Here is an 18,564-nt window from a genome sequence, read left to right as displayed (position 1 = left end):
CTTAAATATAAATCTTCTCGTCATAAACATAATCCTTTGTCAGCTGTTCTGTGACGTAGTTCCGTCATTCTCCATGTCCATTGCAGGCTAAAGCAGAGGTAGACAAGAAAAGGGACGACCTATTCCTGCATAGATGAAGCAGTTTCCGGGAACAGGGTACCAGTAATAAATATGGCGGAGGAGCTGCGGGAAGCGGTGGAGAGACTTCAGTCTCGGCTATTGGAGAACCTGGACTCTCGCAAGGTAATATTCGAACGGCCCGGGATGGAACAACACAAAAATGTTTGGAACGGCTCGCAACTTCACTAGTAACGGTGATTTCAGGCCAAGTATGTCGCGTGGCAGGTGGTTTCGTGAATATAGCTACTGCTTTTTTAAGATCACGTCACGGAAATGCGGCTTATATACATTGCAAGACGACTGTTATAACAGAAGTTTAAATTCCCGGCCATAGTCAGTGATCACCTGCCAAGTCCCTTGAGCAATCTCCTCGACATAATGGAAACATTATAGCTTCTCATTCCAAGTTGGCTACAGTGCAGCCTGTCCGCTAGCTAGCTAATGTTGCAGAAATGACAACCACAGCGATTCTAAAAGCACGACCGAGTGACATCAACAGCAGCTAGCTAGCCTAGGCCTCGGTTAATATTGTCGCACAGTCGACTGTCGAGTGGGCCTATGTGTCTGTCCAAGTTTATGTAATGTATTTGTGTTGTTCACACTCATGCTAACTATCAAGCTACGTGCCTGGTGAAATGAGGGCATTTCACTGTGTTGTATTGAACAAAGCAATCGCCGTTTTACACCAAGTAGCAGTACATTTCTCAGTTGATCAACAATAAACACGACCCCCTCTTCAGATACGGGTAGCCCTAGAGTTCATCACACAGGCCACGACAACGGATAATCTTGATGTAACTGATGCCATGTGAGTGTGACGTTTAGATGTTAAGGCCCGTGTATTGTTTTACACTATTAATGAATTGAGCACGAATGGCATTCTAAGCACTATACACCCCTACTGAGATATGGGCTTTGGCTATGTGCACAGGCCACCAAGTCTTCATATTTGTGCAGTTTTGTCATAGTATACAACCAAGTTGTTTTTGTGCTTGTGAGCAGAACCAGTGTCTATTCAGCTCTAAACTGAGAAAAACAGTAAATCTTTGCAGAGAAGTAGGAGGGGGGGGGGGGGGGGGAACACGCAGAGAGAAATGATTCCTGCACTATTGTGTAGTTACTCATCACTTTCTGTTTCATCAACATTTTGAAATCACTGTTCATAACACATGATCCTCCCCTCCAGCTGATGAAGACCCTCCGAAGACTGGGGGAGCTTCCTATGACTGTGGATATCCTGGTGGTAAGATTGGGATTCTTATGCTTGGGAGCAATATGTACTGGATGTAATGTCAATGGTATGTGGTATGGAGACAATGGTAATGATTCCATAATTGCATTGTGATGCTGTCGTTTTTGAACTTGTGTCGTTCATTTCATTGTGAGCTTTGAGCCTCTGTTCACGGGATTTCCAACTCTCAATGTACAAATTACGGTAAATGCATTGTTAATTTGTGTATTGTGCTAGGTGTGCCGCAACCAACTAACTAGATTCAGGCGATCTATTAAACACATTGCAAACTGAAGACATTGCTACATATCTGCAGTTGTTTAGACTTGTCAAGTAAACATGGACATGCAGGTGAAGCCTCCTTTTTTGTATTGTATATGTATTAAGTTCTTTGGGCTTATACAGGAAACTGGAGTTGGAAAAACTGTGAATTCCTTGAGGAAACATGACCAGGCTGGTGATGTAGCAAAAACTCTGGTGGCCAAATGGAAGAAACTGGTTCCACAGGCTACAGACAGGTAGGATACCTGCTTACTGTTGGATCAAGGAACTAAAGGAGTGTGGTATGGAATGATGCACAAAATATCCTGTTGGCCACACATGAACGGCATGATTAAGTAATCTGTCTATCCTCTGCTAATGTGATCCTCTTCTTCCTTACAGACCCAGTAACACCAAAGAAGCTCGGACACATGGCCACTCTCGCAGTGACATAGGAAGCGACGGGAGCCGCAAGCGAGCTCGCGATCCGTCCCCAGAGCAGGCGCCTCATGAAGGAGAGGAGGAGGAGGAAGAGGAGGAGGAGGAGAGAGGCTACAATACCAACTACTCCCCATCTCCACCCCGACACCATTACAGCCCCCCTCAGCTATCCCATGGGGGGGGCCAGAGAGGGGGGTACCAGTCCGAGGGCTACGAGAGCCCTACCGAAGAGGACCCTGAGCTTGAGCCCAGCCCTCCTCCTCGTAAAGAGACACGACACATTAAACCTCACAAAGAAACGAGCAGGAACCACCATGCTGGCGGTTCCCATGGCGATCGGGACGAAGAGAGGCGACATCGTCATGTTCAGATGGGTGCAGGTGGAAGTGGAGGAGGCGCTGGCCGCAGTGAAGGCAGAAAGCGAAGCGCGGAGCGGGAGGCACAGCCCAGCGACGTTCACAAGGCCTCAAAGCACAGTCGCCACTCCACCCCACATGACAGCAGGAAGGAGAAGAAAGGAGGAAGTGATGGTGAGTCGGCCGGACTGCTGAGTCATTGTGATCTCCCATCTCTGTGAGACTCTGTAAATCTGTGACTTTTTAAATAGTATGCAGTGTTCAGATTCTCTACGGGTTCTGTACCGCTATGTTACCATTGCATAACTCATGGTAAAAAATGGATTGTGCCCCCATTTATTGTATCCCATAAAATGTCTGTGTAACCAGGGAGACCGCGGGAGCACAGGGACCCACTGGTGGCAGAGGAAGAGAATGAGGAGCAGTTTGACGCCCCGACCATGTCATTTGAGTCCTTCCTCACGTACGATGCCCCTACGCCTACAAAGAAGAAAAAGAAGCCCCCTAGTAGCAGCCGGCCACCACACGCCTCAACGCTGACGCCAGTCCCCGTGTCCTCCTCCTCCTCTTCCTCATCCAAACCCAGCAAGGCCAATGGGTCCCGCAGTAAGAGGCCCGAGCCCAGCCCATCTCCAATGGCATTAACCCCAGTACCAGAGAAACGACGAAAGGTAAGAACATACTTGTTATCTCCATCGTTGTTGACAATCAGTTGTTGTCCTCTTTGTCAATCGAGCACTCGGGTGCTCTTGGGTTAAGACTTTTTTTTCTGTCTGCATTGTGAATGTCCAGGTGGTTGAGGTTGTGGCCGCCCTGCCGGACATCACTCTGCCGGCCATCAAGCCTAACTACCGACCTCTTCCTTCCATCGACCTCCTCACACCCCTGTCCCCACAGAGGCGCAAAGGTGGGCTTGCTCTTTGACACTCTCAGCTCAGTTTTATGAAGTTACAGTATGCAACCTTTGCAAGTTTTGTTTTTGGGGATACTATTTTACCATTTAGTCCCAATGGTTGCCAACTTGGTCCAAATTGATCTTCTTCCTCTCCCATAGTTCCTGTGTCAAATGACGAGGAGGATGCTGGCTTCACTGGGAGACGTTTCAATTCTAAGATGGTGGTGTACTCCGGCTCCAAGACAGCTTATCTACCCAAGATGATGAGTCTGTATGACCAGTGCATCAGAGTGCTGCAAAACAACATAGACTGTAAGTATTTAATGTTGGCACACACACACACACACACGGAGTATATAACTGCATAATGACGTCCTCTGTTTCTCCAGCGATTGATGAGGTGGGAGGTGTGCCCTTTGAGATTCTGGAGCCAGTCCTGGAGCGTTGTACTCCTGAACAGCTGTACCGCATAGAAGAGTGCAATCAGGTAACACACACACACACACACACACACACACACACACACACACACACACACACACACACACACACACACACACACACACACACACACACACACACAGAGACACACAGGGAGCCAATCTATACTGAACAGTTGAATATCTTCCAAACTCATCTTGGCTTGGATATTGAACAGAATGGTACATGAATACTGTTGAAAGCTTCATGAAGTGCATCCAAAATAGTATGTATCTCTCGCTGTTCTCTCTCTCAGTGCTTCATGGAGGACTCCGATGAGTTGTGGATGCGTCACTGTCAGCGGGATTTCAAACGAGCGGCGCCCCAGGAATACGAGTCATGGCGGGAGATGTACCTGCGCCTCCACGATGAGCGTGAGGAACGCTTGCGGATGCTGACGCAGAACATCAGCTCCGCCCATGCCAACAAACCCAAAGGTGGCATTTAAACAGTGTTTTTGTTTGAAACCGGAACGCATCCAATTGTGTGCCCTGTGCACTTGGGCTGCTGATTGCTATAACAAATTAATGTTAATTGATTGTTGTCATGGCCTTCCCCTTTAGGACGACAGGTGAAGATGGCATTTGTAAACTCGGTCGCCAAACCGCCGCGCGATGTCCGGCGGCGACAGGAAAAGTTTGGCACCACCAGTTCCTCCACAGCCAGCTCCACTGCTGCAGCTGCCCCAATCAAGTGAGTCCTCATGGGGGCGTGAGACTGTCATGCTCAACACTGTTTAACCTGCAATGTATTCTACCCCGATCTACTTCTGTGTTTCAGGATCAGGCCTGCTGCATTGTACAGTTCTCACTCTACTGATCCCCCAAGTTCCTCCTCCTCCCACTACAGCCCCCCCCAGGCTTCCCGCTCCTCGGGGTCCGGTGGAGGGGCTGCAAACACACAGAAAGACAAGACACAAGTCAAAAGTGAGTATCGAGGAAGCTGTGTTTCGAGAAAGAGAAAAGAAAAAAACACTTCCTTTGAGATTTTGTGTCCTCTTCTGCTGTTAATTTTCTTGCCTTTTCTTTTTTACAGAAATTGCCCCTATGATGGCCAAAACTATCAAAGCTTTCAAAAACAGATTCTCCCGCCGATAGGTTTAGAGACTGAATGTAATGTATGGAGTGAGTGAGAGGAGAGGAAGAGAGATTGTAGGAGCCAAGCTCTTTTTTTATTCAAGGAAATATGGGAGTTTATCAGACCCCTGTTTAATGCTATACAAATGCGATACTTGATGTTTTTCATCATTTTAGTTTATATTTAACACACACACACATACATTTTCCTTTTGTCAAACGGGCATACACACACAAAGAAAAAGCAAACATTGCAAAAGGAAAAAATAGTAATTTGTTACAAGTTCATATGTGCATCTGCAACAAACACTACAGTGGGACTCTTGCAGAGATATGTTTTTATGGTACGCATCACATATGAGGACATAAACAATGTAATATTTGTGCTGCTGTCCCTGACAGCTTTCAAAAAACGTGTACATGTACAATCCCTAATAGGCTTATTTTACTCCAGGGCATCCGCAACATGTATTCCTGCTGTGTTCTGTGCTGAACGACATGTGCATCCCTACTTTTATCTGGTTCACTGTGATGACTGAGAAGCGCAGGGAGAGGAAAACACAAAAAGGGAGAGAAGGGAGTGAGGAAGATATATTGATAGGACCCTGCAGACTCACTCAATGATGTATTTATTTTCAACTTGGGGACCTGGATCCCCTGAACTTTCTGGACCCAAATGAAAGTGGATCAAAATAGTAATTTTAATAGATTTTAATAAATGTTATATGGACATTTTTAATAAAAATTGACTTTTTGCCCATGATAAGATCCTTACTGTGTCTTGTTTATTTCCGTATTATTTCTATTTTCTATTCAGTTTGTATTGATTGTATGGCAAAATTAAGTTAAAATCAAAACCTATTTGCACAGTTTAATTTCGTCACGTCAATTTTTTTTGCAGCTATGAGCTGGCCATTTTGGTCTATTTGTCTTATTTTGCGATAGGCTGTGCTGGTTAAAAGTCAGACCAATCGCAGCGCACGTCGATGCCGTGCCTCCGATGGTCCTTTCTGATTGGTTCTGGCTCACATGACTTTCTCTTCTTCCTGCTCTCCAAACATGTTTTGAAGAAGTTAAAATAGCTGTGCTCACTTGGCAGCGTCCTGGCAGGGGTCTTACTACCTACTTGTGGGATAGACAGCTTCATATTAATCTAGCCTAGTCTTGTTTAGTGTCTGCGATGTCCGGCCACGGTCATAGTCACGGTGGTGGTGGGAATGGCTGCGGCTGTGAAGGGGAGCACGAGCCCGCGGAGAGGGGCCTGGAGTACGCACTATATCAACGCATTGACATCGAGAAACTGCAGTGTCTCAACGAGAGCAGAGATGGGGATGGGAAACTCGTTTTCAAACCTTGGGATCAGCGGACGGACCGTGAAAAGGTAGCAGTACCGTGTATTCCACTGAATTCCGCTGCAACTTGTTCATGCCAGCTCATATTTGTGCAACAGCGGCACAGAGACCAGAATACCCTTCCGAATAAAACCAGTCCGTGTAGATTCAGAGACAGACTCTTCATTACTTGACATACTGCTGAAGCTGTACATTTAGTCGTCAATAAAGTGTTACTTGCACATCTCAATCTTAATGTATAATCGTTCACCTGTATGCTGACATGCAGTGTATGGAGCGATGTACTTGACAGCAAGGTGACGCCCTGACTAAGCTTACTTTCATCGCAGCTAGTGTCAGGTGTCCCAGTGTAGCATAGCGAAATGATATTGAACTGCATTGAAATCGACTCCTTCTTACTTTCTGTCTTCAGTTTGTGGAGAGTGATGCTGACGAGGAACTCCTGTTCAACATACCGTAAGGACATGATCCGCTTGAATGCTGCTCCTAATTCACATAAACAGTACACTGTCTTCTCATCACCCGAATTCTCATAAACTGTCTTATTCACCAACTTCAACTAATTAGACTTTTCTCAGGTTTACTGGCAGTGTCAAACTGAAAGGCATCATAATTGCTGGTGAAGATGATGATTCACACCCTGCAGAAATAAGACTGTGAGTGACCATAGCGGGCTATTCTGGATGTAAAACCACCTAGTACTGTACTGCGTGTAATGTGAGAGGGGAAAACCTGTGCCTTAGTCCCAACTGGGATTGATTGCCTGTGTCTGGAATAGAGCTATATTTAGTTCCATATAGTGGTGTCGTTTTGTGGATTGGTGTTTATTGCATGTTGTTGTTGATGTTGTTTAAGTTACAAGAACATTCCCCAAATGTCCTTTGATGACACGGGCAGAGAGCCAGAGCAAGCTTTCCGCCTCAACAGGGACCCGCTTGCAGAGCTAGAGTACCCCACCAAGTGAGTACCTTATCTATCACCTCAACGCTGCTGTGAACCTGACACTGACCTGCTATCTGCCCTTCACACACTGTATAGGATACTGCCATCAGCACACACCTAGTAAAACCTAGTCAGTGATTTCTCCAAGTAGTTCACTTGTAATATTTTTCAGGATTGCCCGTTTCTCCAATGTGGAACATCTGTCTATCCATATATCAAAGAACTTTGGTTCAGAGTCCACCAGGGTCTTCTACATAGGGCTAAGAGGAGAGTACACAGAGGTGAGTGAAATGACATGCTCAGTCTACAAGTGTACTGTCTCTTAACCTCTGACGGAACACTCAACACTCTCTCACCCTTGCTCTCTTTCAGGCTCACAGACACGAAGTCACCATCTGCACCTACGAGGCCTCTGCGAACCCTGCTGACCACAAAGTTGAATCTCTCATCCCACAAACCAATTTCATATCCTGAACAATGGAAGGTGGAGAGATATGGAGCCATGGAGGAGATATACACACTGTCTGACACGGGTTAAAGAAATGTTTGGCTGTGCATGGTGCACAGGGCGGGTAAACAGTGAGTTACTCATTGCCTGGTTTGGGTATGGCTACGGGTGTGTATGTTTGACACTGGATATCTGATGGTTTCTCCTCCGGATGTGCCTAGTTTGCTTCCTCTTTGTTTATATCAATAAAAATAATGGGTGACAGACTTGTCTTTGTTTGGTAAATTAAAACACATCTTATACATATTAGTGTTAAAGCTAACAAAGCAGGTACCCTTAGAGTGCGTGTTCAGTGTGTTGCTCATAGGCTGCACCTGAACTCTTTGTGCTGCCTAGTGGTGTGTTGAACTTGTCATTAAAAACAAGCTGACATGCAAGTATAATATTTTCTCGATTGCTTGCATTCTGTCTTCTTTCCTCCTCCTACCTTTTTGTATCAACATCTGATGAAAGGGTTTGATTCTCCTCTTCGGCCCACTGCTTCCAGTTTTGAAAGTGAGGGGAAAAGAGAGGAAGCAAAAAACAGAGCTATTGAGATCAAACCTTGGAATGACTCCAAGGTCCCCTGCAATGCTGTTTTCTATCTGAACACACAATTATATATTTGGTCCACAGCAGCTTGGCTGAAATCAAGGTTTTCCATTAGATTAGATTTACTTCATATATTCTGAGCGGACTTGGGAACATCTAAGTTTGTCATGACCTTTTTCCTTTACAGGGCTATTAATGATTTATTTTCATTACCGATGTAGTGTCACACTGCGGTCTGCGACAGTAAGCCTAGTGGCAGTAGGTGAATGTGCAAGATATGTGTTGTGTCTCGGCTATTGTGAAGATTATTGTAGCATGCATAATGTTATATTTAAAGTTCCAGGTATAGATATTAATATTAGAAAAATAAATAAAAATGAATACATTGGAATGGTTACAATCATGCCATGGAGTGTACATATTATTTCTAGGCTATACCAATGGAGTAAAAATTATTTCAACCATTTATTTACTTTCAGCAATTATTACTAAAACAATTTAATTCTCCAAAAGAGAATTTATGATGACAAGTTGATTGAATTTAGTGGTGCATTGTCCACCTTGAAGCAAGTGCGAGAACGGGCGTGGATATGACGATGACGTCACACAGATGAAACCCGCCCCACTTTATGCCAATAGCGGAAGTTCCGTTGAGATTTGGGACAGCAAGCGGTGAGTGAATGAATCTATGAGAGAGGGCCGCGGTATAATAATTTTGATTTAACCGGTCTCAGCTGCCGCAGACATACATGGGTTTTGGTTACAGTAATGCTTAAAGAAATTGGGGATCTATATAGATACAGAGATATCCCTTCGAATTCAAGCCACTGCGCCTCGAACCAAGCCCAGTTAGCTGGCTAGGTAACGTCGTTAGTCAGTCAGGCTGAGAGAGCGGGGTGCCGTGTACTGAGACAATACTAGTACAGTACGCTGTTGTTGCGTTAGCTAGCAGCCACTCATTGTGATAAGTACCCAGAAAAACAGGATTACGCCAGCTGGTTGCAATGATGTAGCCAGCAAGCCTATCCGCTTTTTAAGCAATCTAAAGGCTTTGCTCTTATCCTGCGCTGAATTCCATCACACCTGCCTAGGTTGCACAAGTAGTTAAGTCTCGATCTAGCTAGCTAGCTAGCTAAGCTGCTTCCTCTCTGCCCCATTGACTTTGCAATGTACTATTGTTTCCCAATCCACCGCTTCCTCTCACTAGCTAGCTATTAGCTTTCAGTTGAACTAGTTTGATTTGGGTAAAAGCAAATAGATATCGAGCTAAATTGGGACATGGCCATTTAGATAACTAACATTGTTTGGTCTTGTAAATTTACTAACTGATATAGACTAGTCTGTTAGAGCGTATAGCAAGCAGCTTGTTTAAACACTAGCATGTGGTATTCTGTTCATTCACCATGGTGGTGCTGTAATTGTAGTTGATTTTAGCACACAAAATAATGTATCCGTCACAATTCCCATACAGCCTATAAAGTGTAGTTATTGCAGTTCATCTCTGTAGTTCATCTCTTTTATGTCAACTAATAGTCTATTACGTGAAGCTGCAATTATTGTGTCAGCCAGTTTAATGCGAGTCAGATGGAAACTCGTGATGTTGACACCGACGCCGTGGTCGTTCACAGACGGCGGCATTGTTTGTGTCCGCCACAGAAGGATAGCCGTGAGGTGACCGTGAAATCAGTACAGTTTCATCCCGGCTTAGCTATTTGCCATTGCTGGCAAGGGATCATGGAAAATCAATGCACGAGAGCCGCGCAGTTTGTGTGGCCTTCCTGTGCGTGTGATCTGGGGAACTAGGGGATGAGGATGTCTGCCTTCCTCGTTTGAAACACAATTACTGCCTGCTGTTAAGTCATCGCGTAAAGTCAAAGATCAGTTAAACATAGACATGTAATAATAAAGCCATAACCCAGCTAGTTTGTCTAATTGATGCTGTGGTCTTGGGGTGCTATGTAGGCTACATAGGAGAGGTAACCTCAACGATGGGGAAACATTCATAGATACAGGCCTTTGGGGAATGTATTTTTCTTATGTATTGAAACAATAAAAAGCATTGTGGTTGGAAATGCTTTAACTTAGTCCATACACAAGTGGGCTTGTCATTGCTGGACAGTAGAGTGAATAACATTCAGCTTTATACACACTACGCATCCGCTCCCTTTTCTCTTCATCTCTTTCCCCATTGAACCTGTCATTCCCCTGATTGTGCTTTTTTCTCTGTCTCTTCTTTCACTCACCACTGTTTGGTTTGGTCATTATGTGGGTGGAATTTAAACTCTGTAAGCCTCAAGGTTTATACATTAACCCTACATCTGTCCATTTTTGTTTCTCTATCCATCTCTACCTCACCTTTTTGTCAAACCCATTCTAGCTGATAGTAGATTATATGTTACACAGATCACAGAACTAGTCTCTGTTGGTGTTTCAGGTCTGAAAAATAAGAAACATCTCTATGTCCAGATAGTCTATGTTGAAATCAAGACTGTTGCTTTGACAGACCACTGGTGTTTTAACAGTTAATAATGTAATTGCTGTTAGGGGGCCACATTTAGTTAATGAGTTCCCAGGCGCTGACTAAACAGATTCCTTTCTCAGCACTTATCACTTTTTGCTTCAGAGCAGCATCCATAAAGTGTGGTATGTTCACTTCTTTTGTGCTCCGCGGCCCCACTATGGGTGTCCCGCAGGACATAAAGAAACAGTCCACTGTGAAGACTGAATAGCAGTTGTGTTGATAAACCTCTGCACTCGTGTCATTGATATACATCTCTTTTGTATGTCCCCCCCACAGCATCCCTTCCAGTGTATGTGTGGCAACAACATGTCAGTGCCGCTGCTTGCCGAGGCCGTGACGGTGTCAGGGACGGAGAAGGAGACCGCTGCGGTGAGATGGAGAGCCAAACCACGCCGGCGCCGTGATTAGATAATGTCTATATGCCTAGCAGATGCTTTTATCCTAATTGATTTACAGTCAAGTGATACGTTAAGTGCATACAGTTACTAAGTGCATACATTTTCATTGAGAATTTAGCCCCAATACATGAGTTGTGTAACCGCCATCCAGCTACTCTACACATTTGTTGAGGCTGGTAGCCTGGTGGGCACCTGTAGCATGGAGTCAGAACAAGCCCCTGGAGAGCAGTCATACCTAAATGAGAGGTGTATTCACATTGGTATAGGATGATATTATATTTACATCCCTGTTACATCTCCTAATTTAACTCTTCAATTGGCCTCCACTTAGCAGGCATCATCATTACTAGGCCTATATGTGTCACATGACCTACACATGATCTAACTCCAGAAGCATAGCGACTCATCTGTAGTTAAGATGAAAGAAAAAATGGTTCTAAGTTTTGAAAAGACAGATTGTAAGCCTTGGGAGAGAGGCTATTTTAGCAAGACAAATTCCAGTTATTTTCTCTGGAGTTGGCAGCTAGAAAGTCATCTTGGCAACAGTAATGGTTTGGTATACTTTTTTTTATATTACCAGAGTCCCATAAATTTAAGACGAACATGGTGTGAAAATTCAAATACATAAACTGTCATATTTACAGACATTCTACTTGGCTCACAATACACAGAATAAATCATTACTGACGAAATAGGTAGTCTGGATTGGGAATATAACAGGTCTTGTTTTATCTTTGTCAGGTAATCTTCCTCCATGGGTTGGGTGATTCAGGGTATGTCTTTTTTCATTTTTGTGCGTCCCTAGTTTTGTCAGTCTTTGTACTTCCTGCTCTGAGGATATCTTTGACTAACTAATTTGTCTGTGTCTCTTACCTTGCAGGCATGGTTGGGCAGATGCCATGACTGCTATCCGACTGCCACATGTGAAGTATATTTGCCCCCATGCGTAAGTCTCACTTTATTAGGCTGTCTATCTTTATGCTCGGCTATATTTCTGTCAGTCAGTCATGCTGGCATAATTTGTAGTCAACATTCTAATATAAAAATGTATTTTCCAATCTGGTGCCCCTCTAAGTGTCTGATTCCCTGTATATAATTTTGTCAAGGACATTTAGCCTCTCTCGCTCTCGCGCTCGCTCTCTCTCCCTCTCCCACCAGTATAGTTTTTGTGATGTACTCGTACAGTGTACTAGCATTATAATAGGTACTTGACTTACCTAGTGTACTCGTCGTGATTCACACTCACCTTGTGGATTTCTACCTTTTTGTCCATAGGCCCAGAATTCCCGTCACTCTTAACATGAAGATGACAATGCCCTCGTGGTGAGTTTGCCCACCAAGCGTCTGTGTGACAGCTGTGTTAAGGCGTCTGATCTGATTGATATGGTTTGTACACATTTGTGTATACACAGTATTTCCTTATATCTTGTGTGTCTGTTCAGGTTTGATCTGATGGGATTGAGCCCAGACTCCCCAGAGGACGAGGCTGGGATCAAGAGGGCAGCAGAGAATAGTGAGTCTCAGGCCGATTTTAATACAACCCCTCTTGAGAAATAAAACCACTGTTACCATGGTGATTATCAGTGGTGTGGATCTGAGGTCTACCACCTCAGTGTTGGTTAAAGCACAGCTCTATTACCTATTATATTCTCCTGCACACAGTCTTATGGTTTTCTTCTCCATCTCCTCCACAGTTAAGGCCATAATTGACCATGAGGCTAAGAACGGGATCCTTCCGAACCGTGTGCTTCTTGGAGGCTTTTCTCAGGTGAGAACATCATTCTAGTTTTCTATTAAATGTCTCCCAGAGGTTGTTATAAGTGGTAATGTTCAGAGTTGCTTTAACTTGTCAAACCAACATCTCTCTCTCTCTCTCTCTCTTGCTCTCTCAGGGTGGGGCTCTGTCCCTGTATACAGCCCTTACCTGCCAGCAACAGTTGGCTGGGGTTGTGGCTCTCAGTTGCTGGCTCCCGCTCCACAAGACCTTTCCACAGGTAAAGCACAGCTCTCACATATCCAGGGCTTTTTAAACCAGCAAGCTTAACAGTTCCCATCAGCTGGGCATGGTGGACCCCTATTGGGGACAAGAAGTTGTGTTCACACAGGTGCCGAAACCTGGTCTTTTAACTTTTAGGATGATAAATAGCTTAATGATAATCACTTAGGAAACTTTCCTATGAAGCTGACCTTTTAAACTTTAGGGACAGAGGACTTAAATATGAGAGATTTGGAGCTGAGATTGCAGTGTTTGTTGGCGGCAGTTGTAAAGTTGTAATGTAACTTCCGGTTTGGTTGGTCAGGCGGCGAGCGCTAGCGCCAACAAGAACATCCCCATCCTACAGTGCCACGGGGAGATGGACCAGATGATACCCGTGCAGTTCGGGGCCATGACTGCAGAGAAGCTCAAGACCATTGTCAGCCCCACAAAAATCACCTTTAAATCCTACCCAGGACTTCAGCACAGCTCCTGTCCTCAGGTACAAAAAAAGTAGATGTGAATGTGTTTTGTTCGGTGTGTGCGTGTGTTAATGCGTGTGTCAGCATAGAACAGATGAGAGTGAGTGACGGTTGTGTGGTTTTCTCAGGACATCATTGAATACAGTCCATTGAAGCTTTGTTTGTATAACTCTCTGTCTAACTTCAATTTGGCAGGAGATGGAGGCTGTAAAGGAATTCATTGAGAAGCAGTTGCCCCGGATTTGACCTCACCATGACCCCACTGTGACCTTTAGACACTGACCTCTCACCTCTGACCTGCCATTCTCCCACAGGAAACAGCCATGAGCACCCCCTACACACACTAACACATACACATGCACACACGCATATTCAAGCATTAATATACTCACTTTCACAACACATTTATACAACTCATGCCTCATTAATGCAAATAAAAAACTAAGTTCATGCTAGGTATAAACAGTTTGCAAACGCACATTGTTTACACTGAAGTGTGAACACATTCTTAAAGTCTTATTTTCAAGGGAGAATCACTGACTAAAACAGTACATTACCCATTAGAATCTTACCTACCCTCCCCTCTGTTTTTCATCCTTTCTTTATCCCATACAGTACATGCCATCCCTCTATCCTGCACCCTCCCATGTGATGCTGTGTGTGTCAGTAAGTGAGTCATGTAGTGAGTCCAGTGAACTAGCCGCTGGGCTATTGCTAACCCTCCTCTTAGATGCCAGTTTGGTGTTTGAGAGCCCAGCTAACCCAGGTCGAGGGCTGATGAGTGGGCAGGCCCAGCAGCCTGGGGTCCTGGTCCTGAGTAAGGCCCCAATGTCAGATGCCGTCTGGAGTGACTGGTGCCGCTAATGCTCGTGACCCTCTATCCCGACCTAACCTCTGCATGCTGTTTACCTGCCAGGATGCACCTTGACTGGTGGTATACCTGATCCTGTCCCACCGACTAATGGGAGTCCCCTGCTCATGCTGCAATAACCTGCCATTCTATTAAGATACCCCCTATTGAAATAAAAAGAAACCAACTGATCATTAACTTTTGCAACCATGTTCTGTTCTTTATCACAATCTGAGGGCTATTATTGTCACTGTTTATCATAGATTTTAAAAGAATAATTATTTTGTTCAATTTAAATATTGAACGAAAGAAATTAGGTTTATCTTTTTTGATTTTTTTTTGGTTTCTTTTTGCCCTAGGAAAATAAAGTATTATTTAAATTTGGTAGAAATCACTTGTTATTGTTTATTAAAGGTATTTAAACAGTGACATAAAAATCCCCATCTGTATTACATTATACTTGATTTGTAGAAAAAAAGTTTTTTGCTAATTCTACAGACAAATACACGTTATTATCTCACAGCATCAGTGATGTTTCACTCCAGATGGGGCCAGTTCCAGAAGACACACTCATGACTCATTTAACTGTTCTTCCCAGCCATCTCCTTTTGGCTTTTCACCGGTCAGTCATTTCTCTTTCCCTATCGTTTTATACAAGTCAGTTCTAGATCCTCATGGTGATAGGAAACATTCTTGTCAGGAAGCAAACTATTCACTTGACAACTGACTTACTGGCATTCTGAAGGTCAGAGAACATCTTTACCCAGCACTATTGTAATTCGCCTGATAAAAAAGGCTTAACACAGGGAAGGCTTTGGCATTAAGCTGTTCCTGTTATTAACTAAAGGGTAATTTTTAAAAGTAATTAATATTGATCATATAGATCCTTGGGAGCAGGAGCAATGCCCAGAGGAGTAGGTGTGCTCAAATCAGGTGTTCTGTATTTTCCTTTTGTGAATGTTTTACCATCCTCATTATTACATGTTCTGTACTACCAAAACCTAATTTGAAATGGTGGACAGGAGAAAAAGATTCTGTATTGATTGTTATTTGCTATTTAATGAATGTCTCTCTTAATACTTTTCCCCCCTTGCTACTGCAACTTCTCATAATCTTGAGTTTTTATTAATTCTGCTAAGTTTTGGTTAGTTGTATTGGTGTGATCTTTCTGTTGTAGGCTTGTATTTCAATACAATCTTCAATCTTCAATTTCCAATCCTCTGTTATCTCTTGGTTTCATCACTGTTGTTCAGGACGGTTGGAGTCTCGCGCATGTTCTCCTGAGTTGTAATTTGTCAATGGTCGAATTTTCTCATCATGTTTGTCATCTCATCCGCTTTGTGTTGGTTCATACTACAAGCAAAACATGTTGAGGAGGACTCTTATCGGTCCTTATTGATTATTTTATTTCCCAAGACACCTGTATGTTGAATAAATGATACAAATAACTGTCAACTTCAGACTAACGTTTTTTTTTGTGTGGTTACATGATTTCGACTTCGGCATGTTAATAGTTTTGTCCTCAAACATGAACATGATATTGTCCAAATGTATTAAAGAAATAATTGAGACAAGCTTAAGCACATTTTTAGGCTTGATAACTTTATTTAAAAAAAATAAAAATGAATATTATCAAAATATATACTGCAACTTCAGTTATTTTAAATCTTTTAGTGGCTTGCCAATAATAGTAGTAGGCCACATCCCCTCACCTGAAAATACAGGTAAATATATATTTAATGCCTTAACATTTATTTGTCAATGCTTCAACTTTGAACTTTTCTTAAACACACAGAAAACATTGCACACTTATACACACACTATCATATTTACTGAATAATTATGATACATTAAATGATTTATAATTTTATAAAACAAACTATTTGTGAGGTATGGAGATCCGATCACAAGTTCTCATCCTCCTCTTCTTCTCTTACTCCACAGCAGCGGCTGCAGCAGAAGCAACAACAGAGGCGCCAAATCCTCCGTAGCACCTCAGGTAATCCCTCCAGAGCTCCTCCTGGTCTCACCTGAGTCTTTGTGCGCAACGCTCCTTCCTCAGTATGACCTTGACCTTTGAACTCCAGATTAGATCTGTCAAAGTCCCCTGTGGTTTCTTCTCTCCCAGATGTTTCGAGAAGAATGATCTTTGATAGATCCTCCTCTCTCACTCTCTTGGTTGATCTCTCATGTGCAAGGACCAGGTCCTCCTCTGAAGTTTGCATACCTATATCTGTCATTAATAGTGATTGTGACATGCTCTCCATGCAGACCTGGAGTCTTTCAATCTGTTTTAGCATCTCCACTTTTATCATATCCAGTTCTTTATCTTTCTCCTCAAGTTTCCTCTTGTCTCTATCCCATTCTCTGCTTAGAGTTTGGTTACTTATTTTGAGCTCTGCCTTCATCTTCTCAAGCTCCTCTTTCTCTCTTTGTAGTCGTGCTCTCTGAACCAGCTCGTGTTTTTGGATCACCTCCAGTCTTCTCTCCAGGAGTTCTCTCATCTCCTGAACTCGATGTTTCATCCTCTCGATCTCTTTCCTCTCAGTTTTGGCCTTCAGCCAGATTTTCTTCAGATGATCTATCTTTGAGAGTGTCTCCTCTGACCTCTGGTCTAGGAGCACCTGCTCAGTTGTTGATGTCCATGCAAGTTCCTCCTGTTCAGTGGATTGAGAGGAATCTCCAAGCTGCCTTTGTCTCTCAGTCTCCACCAGCATCAGCTTCTGCCCCTGAATAAGACTTGTTCCCTCTTCCAGATCTGTGTCGCTTCTCCTCTTCTTCAGATCCTCTTTGGCTATTTGTATCTCAGCTTTGATGTTCTCCAACTTGTTCTTCGCTCTCTCTATTTCCACCTTGTTGTTTTCCATGTCTTCCTTTTGTTTGTCAATCTGAATCATTGTGAGGACCAGTTCATTTTCTTTCTCCCAATTTCTTACTCTCTTTAGTTTCATATGTTCCTCTTCTTTTGCATGTCCTCCTTTCATCTCTGGTGAAGATGTCTGTGTTGCCATATCCACTTGTTCTGTACCTTTCTCCATCTGGAACACCTGGGTTTGTGTTTCTGCATCGACCTGTTCCTTTGAGTCTTTTGTCTCGATTTGTTGATTTTGTATATCAATCTTCATAGATTTCAGCTCATCTCCTCGTTTATTTATTGTAATTTCTAGATTTTCTAAATGTAGTTTGTCTAGTTCTGACTCTTCACTAGACATCTCATCTCTCTGTGTATCCATCTGTATAGTGCTTGCTTCCAGTTCATTCTTTTTTATGTTTAATTCTCCCAGGGTCATTTCTACGTCATCTCTCTGTTGTTGTATTTCAGCCGTGATCTGTTCAAGGTTGTCTCTCATCTTGTTGATCCTCTCCTTAATATCTTGCTCTTCCTCTTTCAATTCAGCCATGTGCTTTTCTACTTCTTTTTTCTCTTTTTCCATTTCAGCCTTCCTTTCTTCCAGCACATTCATATCTTCTTTCATTTTGCTGTTCAGGTTGTTAAAATCTTTCTTTTCTGCTTCCATCTCAACCTTGACTTGTTCAATTTCTTCTCTGTCATTTGATAGCATCTTCTTGATGTTTTTGATTCCTTGTTTCTCTGACTCAACTTCAGCTTTCATTGCCTCAAGAACCTGTGTTGTATTCTTGACATCTTCCGTTTGTTTTGTAATATCCTCTCTTTCCTTCTGAATCTGGCCAGAAATCACTTCAAGGCCCTCCTTTTCTCGTTTTGTCATGTCCATGAGTTGATCTAGATTCTCAGACCTTTCTTGTAACTCAGTCTTGATCCGTTCCAGTTCAGCCTTTTCACCTTGAATGTTTTGTTTGTCTTGTTCCATCCTGATCTTTTCATTTGACATATCATGTCTCTGTTTATTCACCTCTATAGAGCTTACTTGCAGTTCATTCTTTTTGATGTTTACTTCTCCCATTGCCCTGTCTACATCATCTCTCTGTTGTTGTATTTCAGCTGTGATCTGCTCAAGGTTGTCTCTCATCTTGTTGATACTCTCCTTAATGTCTTGCTCTTCCTTTTTCAATTCAGTCATGTGCTTTTCTGCTTCTTTTTTCTCTTTTTCCATTTCAGCCTTCGTCTCTTCCAGCTCATCCATTGCCAGTCTAATCCTACCCTTGGTGTTGTCAATGTCTAG

The 18,564-nt window shown here is 43.2% G+C and overlaps 4 protein-coding genes across 5 annotated transcripts; 3 read left to right on the top strand and 1 right to left on the bottom strand.

The window, feature by feature from the left end:
• The first annotated feature begins 83 nt into the window (after positions 1–83).
• eloa (elongin A) lies at positions 84–5,625 on the top strand. Of its 2 annotated transcripts, none has more exons than XM_062487302.1 (12): positions 84–243; positions 1,307–1,363; positions 1,757–1,869; positions 2,015–2,583; positions 2,779–3,080; positions 3,202–3,316; positions 3,464–3,616; positions 3,694–3,791; positions 4,041–4,221; positions 4,348–4,477; positions 4,565–4,710; positions 4,820–5,625. In XM_062487302.1, exons 1-12 carry the CDS (start codon positions 172–174, stop codon positions 4,879–4,881), a joined length of 1,998 nt encoding a protein of 665 aa, XP_062343286.1. In that variant the 5' UTR covers positions 84–171; the 3' UTR covers positions 4,882–5,625. The 2 variants fall into 2 exon arrangements, with proteins under 2 accessions (XP_062343286.1, XP_062343287.1); XM_062487303.1 differs by having other exon boundaries at positions 216–329.
• Positions 5,626–5,895: 270 nt separating this feature from the next.
• On the top strand, positions 5,896–7,866 carry pithd1 (PITH (C-terminal proteasome-interacting domain of thioredoxin-like) domain containing 1). The gene is made up of 6 exons (XM_062446111.1): positions 5,896–6,241; positions 6,625–6,668; positions 6,791–6,868; positions 7,068–7,172; positions 7,327–7,435; positions 7,527–7,866. The coding sequence occupies exons 1-6, from the start codon at positions 6,041–6,043 to the stop codon at positions 7,626–7,628; spliced, it is 639 nt and encodes a 212-aa protein (XP_062302095.1). The 5' UTR covers positions 5,896–6,040; the 3' UTR covers positions 7,629–7,866.
• Positions 7,867–8,831: 965 nt separating this feature from the next.
• Positions 8,832–15,874, top strand: lypla2 (lysophospholipase 2). Its single transcript, XM_062445925.1, has 10 exons — positions 8,832–8,865; positions 10,991–11,083; positions 11,854–11,885; positions 11,993–12,058; positions 12,388–12,435; positions 12,555–12,625; positions 12,807–12,880; positions 13,005–13,106; positions 13,413–13,589; positions 13,765–15,874. Exons 2-10 carry the CDS (start codon positions 11,006–11,008, stop codon positions 13,813–13,815), a joined length of 699 nt encoding a protein of 232 aa, XP_062301909.1. The 5' UTR covers positions 8,832–8,865; positions 10,991–11,005; the 3' UTR covers positions 13,816–15,874.
• LOC134006842 (cingulin-like protein 1) lies at positions 15,662–18,544 on the bottom strand. Its single transcript, XM_062445915.1, has one exon. The coding sequence runs from the start codon at positions 18,523–18,525 to the stop codon at positions 16,324–16,326; it is 2,202 nt and encodes a 733-aa protein (XP_062301899.1). The 5' UTR covers positions 18,526–18,544; the 3' UTR covers positions 15,662–16,323.
• Positions 18,545–18,564: the final 20 nt, after the last annotated feature.

The sequence above is a fragment of the Osmerus eperlanus genome, chromosome 20 (genome assembly GCF_963692335.1).
Source record: "Osmerus eperlanus chromosome 20, fOsmEpe2.1, whole genome shotgun sequence".
Taxonomy (NCBI): domain Eukaryota; kingdom Metazoa; phylum Chordata; class Actinopteri; order Osmeriformes; family Osmeridae; genus Osmerus; species Osmerus eperlanus.
The sequence above is the reverse complement of the archived record's forward strand: the minus strand, read 5'-3'. Positions and strand labels throughout refer to the sequence as shown.

What these genes read in the sequence shown, in the direction of transcription:
- eloa (XM_062487302.1), top strand. Translation starts at nt 172, where the DNA reads ATGGCGGAGGAGCTGCGGGAAGCGGTGGAGAGACTTCAGTCTCGGCTA. An exon ending in TGACTGTGGATATCCTGGTG is followed by an intron (nt 1,364 to 1,756) that starts GTAAGATTGGGA and finishes GGGCTTATACAG; the next exon opens with GAAACTGGAGTTGGAAAAAC. An exon ending in AGACAAGACACAAGTCAAAA is followed by an intron (nt 4,711 to 4,819) that starts GTGAGTATCGAG and finishes TCTTTTTTACAG; the next exon opens with AAATTGCCCCTATGATGGCC.
- pithd1 (XM_062446111.1), top strand. Translation starts at nt 6,041, where the DNA reads ATGTCCGGCCACGGTCATAGTCACGGTGGTGGTGGGAATGGCTGCGGC. An exon ending in AGCGGACGGACCGTGAAAAG is followed by an intron (nt 6,242 to 6,624) that starts GTAGCAGTACCG and finishes TTCTGTCTTCAG; the next exon opens with TTTGTGGAGAGTGATGCTGA. An exon ending in GAACTCCTGTTCAACATACC is followed by an intron (nt 6,669 to 6,790) that starts GTAAGGACATGA and finishes GACTTTTCTCAG; the next exon opens with GTTTACTGGCAGTGTCAAAC.
- lypla2 (XM_062445925.1), top strand. Translation starts at nt 11,006, where the DNA reads ATGTGTGGCAACAACATGTCAGTGCCGCTGCTTGCCGAGGCCGTGACG. An exon ending in TTCTTGGAGGCTTTTCTCAG is followed by an intron (nt 12,881 to 13,004) that starts GTGAGAACATCA and finishes TTGCTCTCTCAG; the next exon opens with GGTGGGGCTCTGTCCCTGTA. An exon ending in AGCACAGCTCCTGTCCTCAG is followed by an intron (nt 13,590 to 13,764) that starts GTACAAAAAAAG and finishes TCAATTTGGCAG; the next exon opens with GAGATGGAGGCTGTAAAGGA.
- LOC134006842 (XM_062445915.1), bottom strand. Translation starts at nt 18,525, where the DNA reads ATGGATGAGCTGGAAGAGACGAAGGCTGAAATGGAAAAAGAGAAAAAA.